The sequence below is a fragment of the Sander vitreus genome, chromosome 23 (genome assembly GCF_031162955.1).
Source record: "Sander vitreus isolate 19-12246 chromosome 23, sanVit1, whole genome shotgun sequence".
Classification (NCBI taxonomy): domain Eukaryota; kingdom Metazoa; phylum Chordata; class Actinopteri; order Perciformes; family Percidae; genus Sander; species Sander vitreus.
In genome coordinates, this window is record NC_135877.1 from 18,204,213 (window position 1) to 18,215,945 (window position 11,733).

Sequence of the window (11,733 nt, forward strand, 5' to 3'; positions counted from 1 at the left end):
CCCGTTTGTTATGTATATGAAGTTACAACAGACCTAATTTTCATAAATTAAGGGTAATTCAAAATCCGAGCCAATCCTTGAATAACTTTTATATTTTAAAGTGATATCAGCGCTATCAGTAAATACAGTGATTGGTTAAGCACTGATCATACACATGTCTCTGTGGTTTTATGATGCAAAAAATTAAAATAACCATTAGACATGCAACTGAAAGTTGAAGAGCTCTTTAGATTTTAATTAGCTGTGAGCAATCACACAGTGTAAGTCCTGAGTGTGCCAAAAGGTAATCATTGCTTTAAAAATATTAACTAAATCAATTCTAAATGGATGGTTGTCTTATTTAGACTTATTTTATATAAGTATTAGTCATTTTTATGTTACAGCTGTCCCTGACATGTAATTACACCAGCTTTGCAACCTGTTCAGTCTATTTTTTGAAAGAATTTACATGTAATGTATTGTATATGTATGTTGAATAGATAATTGGCAGGTCAAGTGATGGTGAAAAAAAGTTGAATTATACTGGGGAAACTGGGAAACGTGTTATAACTGTCCTTGACTCCCAGACTTAAATAGATATTGAAATTAAGAGTGATATAAAATAAGAAATTAAATTGTACACACTGCAATAGCTTAGACTTTTTAAATAAAAATGCGCAAATCTTAGTCTGAATATAGGAAATATCCTCACTGTAGTGCATGTACTAAACATAATATAAATATAGTTGTATAACTATGGAAAATAAATGAAGCAGTGTTATATATGCTCCATACACACAAGTATATATGCACCTACCTTTAAAGCAATTCACAAACCTGTTTAAAACCTGACACATCGTGAATAATCAATCAACATTTCTGATTTAGGCTACAGGAGGAAATAACAAAAATACGGGATGATATTCTTTTTTGAGGTTTTCAAAATAAAAACGTATTATGCGACCCTATTCACTATATCCACGATCTCTTATAGGCTACTCTCTGCAGGGTCACAGGGGACAAAGACCTGTTCGGGGTTGGCAGGACTAAGTCCAGCATGAAGGGGACACAAACAGGTCGCTCGCTGGGCGCAGTTACTCGAAAAAGTAATCTCGTTACTGCCACCACCCAACAGGACTCACTAGCAAACTGATGCGCATCGCTATTGGACGCTGCCAGGGTTGGACTCCAGCGCCCCGCCGCCTGTTACTCAAACACAGGGAGCGCGTCTGGTCAGTCGCTCCTCGTTGCGCGCTGGATATGGATCAGGACGCAGCGTGCCTTCCTGCTGTCTCCCGCGGACGGGCTGCACTCTGCGGCGCATAAAAAAAGGTGTCCAAATGAATCACCGCCCTCCTGGCTCCCCCGGCGTGCAATGGCTTAACAGGAGAGACATGAGTGTCCGGACGGAGGACAGCATCACCTTGTGCCAAAGGGCTCTCGAAATCATCACGGAACTTTGTCTCACGGGAAACGTAGACCGGGAGAAATGTTCGGATATTTTTCCCCTGGAGAGCAACATACCAGGTAAAGGACACGCAGGTAAATGCAATAAAGTCTTGATTTTCTTTCCCGCCATTCCCTCAATTAATCACTTTCGTGTGTTCCTTTTAAAGAAAGAGATTACGTTGTTGCAGCGTTTGGAAGGGAAAAAAAAGCAGAAACCAAACATCAGCTCTCACTTGTTAAAACTATTTAACCACTTTGTATGCATTTTATCGCGTTGAACTGTTGCAAAAGTGTTTATCTACCTGTTACGCATCCAGACTAATGAAATAGCAACAGGTGGAAAATAGACTGAGGTCTGATACCCTGGCTTTCTCCCGTCTATCTTTCCGTTTTTTACTTTGCAATCTGGGTAATTTACTCAGTGTCAGTTTGAATAACAGATTTGGAAAAGCTGCATATGATACAGTCAGTGCAAACTTTGCATTTAAATATCAATAAGAACAGGTAATGTCAGGAGCAGATGGGATATGTTTTTCACTTTGGTCACTGAACATGTCATTCTCTTGATGCTGTGGTTCCTTGACCGAGGTTTTACATTACTTTATATTGTCCTGCTTTAACAGGTGCATATGCTGCCCTCTTTTTCTTACAGCTGGCTTTCTCTCCTTTTTTCTCTTTCTCCCTTGCATGTTTGTCTGTCATATTTTGTCCCTTGCTTGCTTCTCCTTTCCTTTTTATGTGTCTCTGTCTTCCTCTATGGGTCTTTCCATGGTCACATGTAGACATCTCTATTAGTCTCCTTGCTGTGGTCGTGGGTTTCTGTGGCCTCGCCCTGTTGGTAGTCTCTCTCTTTGTCTTTTGGAAGCTGTGCTGGCCCTTTTGGAGGAGCAAGGCTCTGTCAGCCCATGCCGAAAATGGCCTCAATGTTGGTTTCCCCGAGGCGCCTCCACCCAACTCGTCGCTGGTCACTGAGTGCAAAGTGGCGGAGGTGGAGAAGAAGTACCCGCTGGAAGTGAAGGCGAATGGACGGAGCACTGTCAAGCTCCTCGAGGCGGCCATGAAGATCAGCCAGACGTCTCCGGACATCCCCGCCGAGGTGCAAACAGCCCTGAGGGAGAAGCTCAGCCAGCAGGCTAAGATTCAGAGGCAGACCACCGAGCCCACCTCCTCCTCCAGGTACCTTACATGTTCCCAATGCAGTCATAACCCCTCCCTGCCTGCGCCTGCATTGAGGACATAATAGTGACAAGCTATTCATACAGATGTATCTGTTCCTTACAATTATGGTACAATGGTTGAATCCACATTGTTTTGTTTCCCCCAGCCATGCGACAGAAGTATACGCAAAACTGATGTCTACACGATGCAATAACTGTCCTGACAGTTGGTGACAGTGCAGCCACTGTCCTTGAGGTGGTTTGGCACGTGTCATGTAGAGCAGCATGAGCCATCCAGTGACCCTGAAATGCTGTTGCACATGTGAAATTTTGTCTTTCTTGCACCGTCTGACCAGATAAAAAAAAAAACTCATCAGCCAGAATCGTGGTATTTCTCCTCGTTTCAGATCGAAACCCTATAATCTCTTTTACGTGTGAGTCAAGCTGATGTGGTAACGGTGGAGAGCAACCACAGTAATTAAACACCCAGCTCTTGCTTCTCTTTGTTTTCCAGCACTGTGTTTAAACTAGAATGTCCATAATTAGCAGTGCTGTGGGGTGGGAGCTGTCATGGTGGAAGTTGGGTTTCTAGTAAGACGCACCAGGCAGCTGCACTCAGTTTCTCAAAGGAAGACGTTATTGACATCGCTTTGGTGTGTCGTTAGGCTCGTTAATTCAATTAAATTGAGACCAAGGTCTTCATGAATTATACACCCACTAGGGATGCAGAATAGCCAGGTTAAGGATTACAACGCCTACTGCCTTCATCCTTCCACCTACTCTTTTCACAGTGATTCCTGTTCATCACCAATTATTTCCTTTTTGAATGACAAAATGTCAAAAACACCTACGACATGCTCTTAGCTCAAGACCAAATACTGTTTCAGGGCCAATCTTAGCTTAAGAGGAATGCACTGAACAACAAACAGAAGGTTGATATAGTCCTGATATTTCCAACCAAATTCTGTTTGCAATGTTTTGTTATTTTACATTTAACATTTAAGTACTGACAGGTAGAGAGAAACAATGGTCTTTCTAATGTTACATTTTCTATGAGCTGTATTTGCCAACAGGCCAATTAAGCCAGTGATTGGGCTGCAATTAACAATTATTTGTATTATCTTCTAAAATATTCAGTTTACTACAAGGTAAAGCAGCGAATCCTCACATTTGAGAAGCTGGAACCGGCAAATATTTGGCATCTGATGTGAAATATGACTTAACCGATTATTAACTAATGGTTTCAGCTCTAAATCATGGACAGCCTGCCTTGAAAGTACAAAGTGGAGCCATGATTTTCATTATTGGAAATTCTTTGACAATTATTGTGGGGCAAGAATAAGAATAATCCATAAAAGTGATTAACTCTTAATCTTACCAACCATCCATTTAAAGATATTTTAAACAGGTAGCATCCAGTTTTGGAAAACAGCACAAAAACAAAGTATGTGTTTGTAACTTTCTGAATTTTAGGAATGAGAAGAAGACAGAAAATGTCACTGAACTTATCTTGCCTCCAAATTCTTTTTTTTCAACTGAAAACTGAAACAGAGAGCAATTCAATTAGGTTTTTATCCCTAGCGTTAGTAGTGGATTTGGTGTATGTTTTGGTTTAAAGGCTTGTGTTTTGGTTGTATTTCAAGCAATTTCTCCTAAAGGTTTGTACTTGCTCTTAGACAACATGAAGCCTTCTATGTTTTTACGATACTTGAGTGTGGAAAAGAATTCAATTTTCAGCTGTGCTTCCTGTGCAATATTATTGTGCCATGGCTGTCAGATTGTTGTGATTGTCTTACTGTCAGAAAGGAGGAGGGCCAGTTGCTAGGTGACGAGATCGGCGAGTCGAACACGGCCGTTGTTTTTTTTTTTTTTAAAGATGTCAACTTCACAGAAATGTGCAGCATTCAGGTAATTTGTAAACAATATTAAATCTGAATGCTGAGAGATGTTTTTTATTTTATTTTTCAAAACCCATGGTCAGTGGTGACGAAGATGAAGAAAATCTGTCAGTTTGGCTACTTGTCTGGTTCTACTTTAAGGGCAAAAGCAGCTGTGTTCAGTAAGTGTGTATGTCAGTGGTAGTTAGTTTGTCTACAAAATCAAGGATGTGTGGTCATATTAAGCCATTTTACCAGGCTCAAACGGACTATATATATATATCATATATTGGCGAGGTCATTAATTGCATTTTCTTTTCTTTTACAGTTATTTTTATTTTAGTTACATAAATTGCAAAAAGAACACCATTACCACCCCACAACGAACATCCCCTACCATCGCTCAATAAAGTTAAACTTGCTTTACTTTATAGAGGGATGTACAACATGGTCTGCACAGATATCAAAGTGTACACAGTGAAAGACAATTGTTAATACAAGGCACTTAGTAATGCAAAGGGAAATTGAGATATAAAAGGTCATGGTTAAGCAGAAGCAGCACGTCCAGGCCCGAATACAGGTGTGTATCAAAGGTCATCACATGGTAATTTCATTATTTATTTCTGTACTTGTGTGGAGGGTTTATTAAAAATGTCAAAAAAGATCACAAAACTTTAACAAATTTCTTTTTAGAACCCTGTAGCGAACATCAGATAATTTTTTTTAGCTTCAGGTTAGAAAATACATCCCTTATCACTGAGCATTTTAAGCTATTATTTGCCAACATGCAACAAGCAGTCATTACTGGTAAGAGTTGTCTCGGGACTACAGTAAATATTTATGCTTCTATACTAGACTTCTTTTCTGAAGACTAAAGACCAACCAAAGACCATTTCCTGAGGTATTCTACCGGACATTAATATGTCATGACCGCCATATTAGTATGCATTATGCTTTTCAGATTCAGTTCTCTCCTGACAAACCATTAGCGCCCATCATAACAAAGCCACTCATGCATAGAATTTGAGACATTTACAAGATGCCCTTTGCCCTTTTCAACAGGCACAATTCATTCCGGCGCCACCTGCCTCGCCAGATGAATGTCACCAGTGTTGACTTCAGCATGGACACAGTGCCTCTCCGTCAGTCTTCTACAGTGAGCATTGGAAGAATAAAGCCTGAACTCTACAAGCAGAAATCTGTGGACTCAGAGGGTGAGGCTAAAGAGCCCGTGGAGACTTGTGGAAAGCTCAGCTTCTCACTGCGTTACGACCACGAGGAGCAAGCTTTGGTGGTGAGAATCCTCAAGGCCTTGGACCTGCCTGCCAAAGACTTCTCGGGCACCTCCGACCCGTACGTGAAGATCTACCTGCTACCAGAGAGGAAGAAGAAGTTCCAGACACGCGTCCACCGCAAGAATCTGAACCCCATGTTTGACGAGACCTTCTGTTTCCCCGTGGTGTATGATGAGATTTGCAACCGCAAGCTGCACTTCAGCGTCTACGACTTTGACCGCTTCACCAGCCATGATATGATTGGCGAGGTGGTGGTGGACAACCTCTTTGAACTCTCTGATCTTTCCAGGGAGGCTGTAGTGTGGAAGGATATTCATGCAGCAACTACAGTGAGTTGGTGTTCACACTAACACGCTGCCAAATCCTCACATATTTGGATATTGTTGCTATGTAAGAAAAGTTGCTACAGACTTCTTCTGTGCTTTCTTTGAGGAAAGAAACTCACAGTAAATACTGTTTTGAGAAAGGCCTTAACATGAAATATTGCACTGAATCCCTTTTAATAGCCCAAATTCATCAACAACATTCCACAAAAGAGGCAGGTAGAACACATTGCATAATCAAATGCTTTGGGAAATCAATTTCATCAACCAAACACCCACACACATTTTCCAGAAACTGCTGGGTATTCCACAGATATAAATATAGCAACAGAGTAACATTATCCAATCAGGAGATATATGAACTGCAGTAATATGCTCTCAAACGTTACTGTAAAGTAATTACACAAACAGGGTAGAGCGTATTGTAGATGGTATGTCCTCATATGAACTGGTAATTTAGCCTATAATGCGTTTCACTCCTACGTTAACACTTATCACAGTTTACTCAAGAGCCTCTGCTTTATTTATGAATGGTTTTATTGTGATAAACACAGAGCCATTGTTGTCAGGTTCACAATAGCATCTGTAGGCTATATTAATAGCTACCAAATAACTACATATTCAGTTTTGCATACAGAGTGCCTGCAGATTATTCTCTATTTCCTCAATTAAATTTAATGGTGTTCATTTATTGTGTATTGTCAATGACAAGAGGTTGATTTTTAAATTACATTTAAAAGTTGTTTTCTTTTTTAAGAACTTAGATTTGAGCCATTCCTTTGCCTTGCTTGTGTAGTCAACTAGAAAGATTACATTTGCCTCCTCAAACTGCAGCCCATAGATTAACCTTAAACTTACTCCTGTGTCGAATCGATACACCTGAGGGCAGCTTCAGGTACTTTGTGGATTTATACTTGAGATTAAGGGGTTTGATGTATCACTCATAGTGTGTGTGTGTGTGTGTGTGTGTGTGCGTGTGTGTGTGTATGTGTGTTTTTTATTGCATATGCAGCATTTCCCAAGGTTTGTGGGTAGAATTGTGATACATTTGATTGATATTTAAAGTCACAATGTATGATTGTATGTGCTACTATAGGTATACAGATTACAATATCATTAATATTATTAATAAAATACAATTTTTAGCCAACTTGGTCCCCATGTGACTGCAGTGATGCAGTCTTTAATCACATTTGTCCCTCCAAGCTTGTTACTTCTGAGTACTTTCTAGTTCTAAAAGACTTTTAACACTAATATTTACTTTGCTAGATGCAAATAATAAAGCCAGAAAAAAAGATGAGCTGAGCAGAACAGAGGTTGTATTAGACCCAGTGTTGCTTTGAGATAAATACTATCATAAGCATGCTAACATGCTAACAATACCTCATAAACCAATGTTTTGGACAAATTAAAATCTGATAATTTGATCTGATAATGGCGTTAGATGAAAAGTCCGGATTTCACAAAAGTGATAATTCATCATGAGGAGGTCATGATAATCTGAACCAAATGTCATGGCAAACCATCTAATATGTGTCGATATATATATATATATATATATATATATAGAGAGAGAGAGAGAGAGATATTTTACTTTAAACTAAAAATGGCAACATCATGGTGGTGCTAGAGGAATGTTCAGGGAATAATCACACTAAGAATGGATTCATCTTATGGTGGCCATGAATGCCTGTACAATATTTTATGGCAAAGCATCCAATAGTAATATTTCAGATTGGACAAAAAGTAGTGGACCAACCGAAACTGCCATCCCTGCAGCCACACAGCTAGTGTGGCCAAAAAACAACTCATTCATTCCAACTATTAAGAAAGGAGTGACTACTGGCCGGCAGATGAGAGAATAGTGACAAATAAGAATAACTAATCAAAATATCACAGCATGCCATGCCTCACTGCTAAAATGTTAAGAACCAGCTGACAAAATACAACTTCCTTTATTTAATTACCTGTTTACTCCTTTGCTGTGGAATTTTGATTTGCAGAATGTGGTCAAAGCCTTTAAAATGCATATCTTTTCTTTTTTTTTGTCCTCCAGGAGAGTGTTGACTTGGGAGAGATCATGTACTCGCTGTGCTATCTTCCCACAGCAGGAAGAATGACCCTAACAGTCATCAAATGCAGAAACCTCAAAGCCATGGACATCACAGGCTCCTCAGGTAACCTGACAGCAGATAAGATGTGGCTTACATTGATAGCACACACTGTGCCATAAATCTACCTTAGCTGAAACAAGACAGCAAGTGGCCACATAGAATAGAAATGGGGACACAGGGAGGCCAATGAGAACAAATTATTGAACCTATTACAATCCGAGTCAGAATGCGTCTTAGCTGTACTTTTATATGAAAAAGAGGCTTTGAACTGAATGTTAAAAGACATGTGAACATATTACATTCAGCATCATTTCCCTTAACTTATTGTTCGTTTCTGACATCATCATCATCATCATATGACAGTAAACGTGTCTCCCAGACCCTTATGTGAAGGTTTACCTGATATGTGATGGACGGAGGTTGAAGAAGCGAAAAACAACCACCAAGAAAAGCACGCTCAATCCAGTGTACAACGAGGCCATCATCTTCGACATTCCCCCGGAGAACGTGGAACAAGTCTGTCTGTCCATCATGGTGATGGATTATGATCGGTAGGTCAAGCTGTCACTAGATGCTGTCTCTATAGTACATGCTAATGTGCTAGCTACAAGTCAACACAATGCACACATGAAATGAGAGAGATTTGGTTCTTTTTTTAAGATTATATTTTTTGGGCATTTTTAGACCTTTATTTTTCATAGGACAGATGAAGACATGAAAGGGGAGAGGGGGAATGGCATGCAGCAAAGGGCCACAGGTCGGAGTCGAACCCACGGCCGCTACGTCGAGGAGTAAACCTCTGCATATGTGCGCCTGCTCTACTCACTGAGCCAACCCAGCCACCTGGAATTTTGACACAGAAACTGATCGTTTAAACAAATCTGACTGCTTTTAGAAGGGGTGTAATTGATTGTTGTTTGGTTTAGAACTGACCATGACAAACTTTCAGCTTCTTTTCGATACATTTATTTAATCTAAGACCGGTGAAATATGCATTTAATTGTTGAGTTTAGTCATGATTTTTTGTGTCTGTTCCAGGACTACTAGAAGCTTTACAATGTGCATCCAAATGTGTGTTTTACTACGAACAGGGTTGGACACAATGAGGTGATCGGTGTGTGTCGCACCGGGCCAGATGCTGAGGGTCTTGGACGAGATCACTGGAACGAAATGTTGGCTTACCCGCGTAAGCCCATCACACACTGGCACACCCTGGGAGAGGTACAGACACTTCTTTTTATCCCTGACTCCAGTTTCCCCCAGTCTCAAAGCAGTCATATTTACAGAGCGTTCTAGAAGCTCCTGAATGTGACATTGAACAGAACTTGATGCTGTGCTGTGCAGCTCTGTCTTGTTGAGCTTCTTCCTTCATTTATACATTAACTGAAAATTAAATAAAAATCAGTTACATTTAGTTTTTTAAAAAGAAACATTTCTCAATTTTGAGAGACTATTTTAGTCCAATCTACTCCTAAAAAGTCTCTGTATTTTTCTGTAAAACTCACAAAAAACATAAACAATGAGCTTGAAGGGATATTTTGAGATTTGGGGAAATGTATTCACTGTCTTACCAAGAGTCAGGTGACATTAATATCATCTCGGTGCTTTGCTGTCTAGTTTGCTAGCTAATAAAATACCATGTGTAAATACTGTAAGACAGTTTTACAGTTGCTGGAAGGCTAACTGTGCCTCCCCCCTTTTTTAATGTAATTACATATTTTACATCTTATCAATGTTTCTTCCTCTTTTGCCACATCTACTCCCCATCTGACGAATAGGAAATTACAGGTGATTACCCGTTTTCAGTGGTAAATCTACTTTATAAGCTTTGGTTTAAAAAAAACAAACTGTGATCATAAGCAAAAACCATGTCTTCTGTAGCTCTTGTCAAAACATTGTTCTGTAATAAACACTCACTGCATAAGAAGATGGGAATACAGTCAACTTGGATTGTGTTTATCATTTATATATCTATTATTGGGAATACTTTGTGCTGGGAAAAATGAAACAGCGTGCCATAAGTAATGTTATAAAGGAAGCATTATAAATAATCCTAAAATGACAGTCAGCAACAGGAACAGCTAAGACATAGCAGTTGTCCAGACCAGTGGAAGAGCAGGAGGTTTCAAACCTGCTCAATAGTGTGTGAGGTTTAAAATGGAAAATGTGTGTTTAGCTATATTTTGGCTGTTTGAAACATGCAAACAGAGAAGAGGATTTTGCTGTAAGTTGGGTTTGACATGTGTCTAACAATGTTGTGATAGTTTTGTGAAGTTAAAAATCCTGGTTGTGATTCCCCAATGCAGTCTTATCCTATCTTTTTTTTTCCCACTGCAAAATGCTGGAATCCATCGTAATTGCCTAACAGCCGCTATGCTCCAAGAAGGAGCAAATCTTTTAGAGTCAATTTTCAGGCCTACAGTGGTTGTGGGATTCAAACTCAAAATGTAAGACCACTTATAAAGCTCATTTGCCGTTACAGAGTTAAGCTTGTCTTTTTATGCCTTGGCAAATTGTCTCACTCATTCAACAAAATACACTGAAACTGTATATCGTCACTGCTGATGTCAAAGTTGTTGCAGTACTCAGTATGTTTTTTTGCCTATGATCACAGTACATCCTGAGGACTAGAGAAACAACCTGCTTAGTAACCACAAATTGAGAAGAAAAAAAAATCCTCTATAATGTGTTGTGTTTTGTGATATTTTACCTTGCAGTGGCCGGGAAGAGCAGCAAGCTTTGAGAGTCAAGGTTCGTGTCCTTCACCTAAACCTCCACAGACCCCATGATGGTCGCAGGTAGAGTGAGAACACCACCTCTGTAAGGAAGCAAGACGTTCGTTTAGAGTTGTTGAGTCTCTTGTGAGCACGTTGTATGAAAATTCATCCCAACACGTTTATATGTTTATAAAAAACAAGGTTGTATTGAAATGGTTCTTATTCATTCATTTGACATCAGGTCCTTCAAGTGCTCTACAGAGCTGGCTATGCACAGCACTCTCTGTCATTCAATTCAAGAGTTTGTTTCTCATACATCTGCTTTAAAATTCTCAGAAAGGCTTTATTTGCCAGACATTTACACAGACCACATGAATGGTAGGCCTCACTACAAGAAGTCCTATGTGATTCACATACAGCTGTATCAACCTCTTCAAGATTCTGAGGAAATGTTTTTTTCTGGCCCTCCAGCTCTGTAGTGAGTTGGCATTTTACTTTAAAATGACACAAAGTTAAAGGGCTACGCTGCTCAATACCATGAAAGCATTTGCTTGATTAAAAATGCAGTCAATAAATCCAGGGAGTCTTGATCCAGGTTTCGGCTGACGAATGCAGGTAATTGAGCATCCACAAGGACTGGGTAAATCTCTCCTAAAATTCACCTGACACAACTGTCACTGTTGTGTAAAAGTAGCCATTAACCAGCCACTGTTACCTGCATTTTTTATTAGAAAAGTCAACAGGACTCTCAGATTTAGAAATTGTAGCAGATACATGTAGCAAAGACAGTATAGAGAGATAAACAACAGTCACATCAAAGTG

General features: G+C 39.7%; 1 protein-coding gene across 2 annotated transcripts; it reads left to right on the forward strand.

Moving 5' to 3' along the window:
* The first annotated feature begins 1,319 nt into the window (after window positions 1-1,319).
* Window positions 1,320-10,983, forward strand: syt10 (synaptotagmin X). 2 transcript variants are annotated; one of them, XM_078242722.1, is made up of 7 exons: window positions 1,320-1,521; window positions 2,211-2,604; window positions 5,525-6,086; window positions 8,137-8,257; window positions 8,574-8,745; window positions 9,286-9,415; window positions 10,912-10,983. In XM_078242722.1, the coding sequence occupies exons 1-7, from the start codon at window positions 1,320-1,322 to the stop codon at window positions 10,981-10,983; spliced, it is 1,653 nt and encodes a 550-aa protein (XP_078098848.1). The 2 variants fall into 2 exon arrangements, with proteins under 2 accessions (XP_078098848.1, XP_078098849.1); XM_078242723.1 differs by having other exon boundaries at window positions 1,320-1,506.
* The last annotated feature ends 750 nt before the right edge of the window (window positions 10,984-11,733 follow it).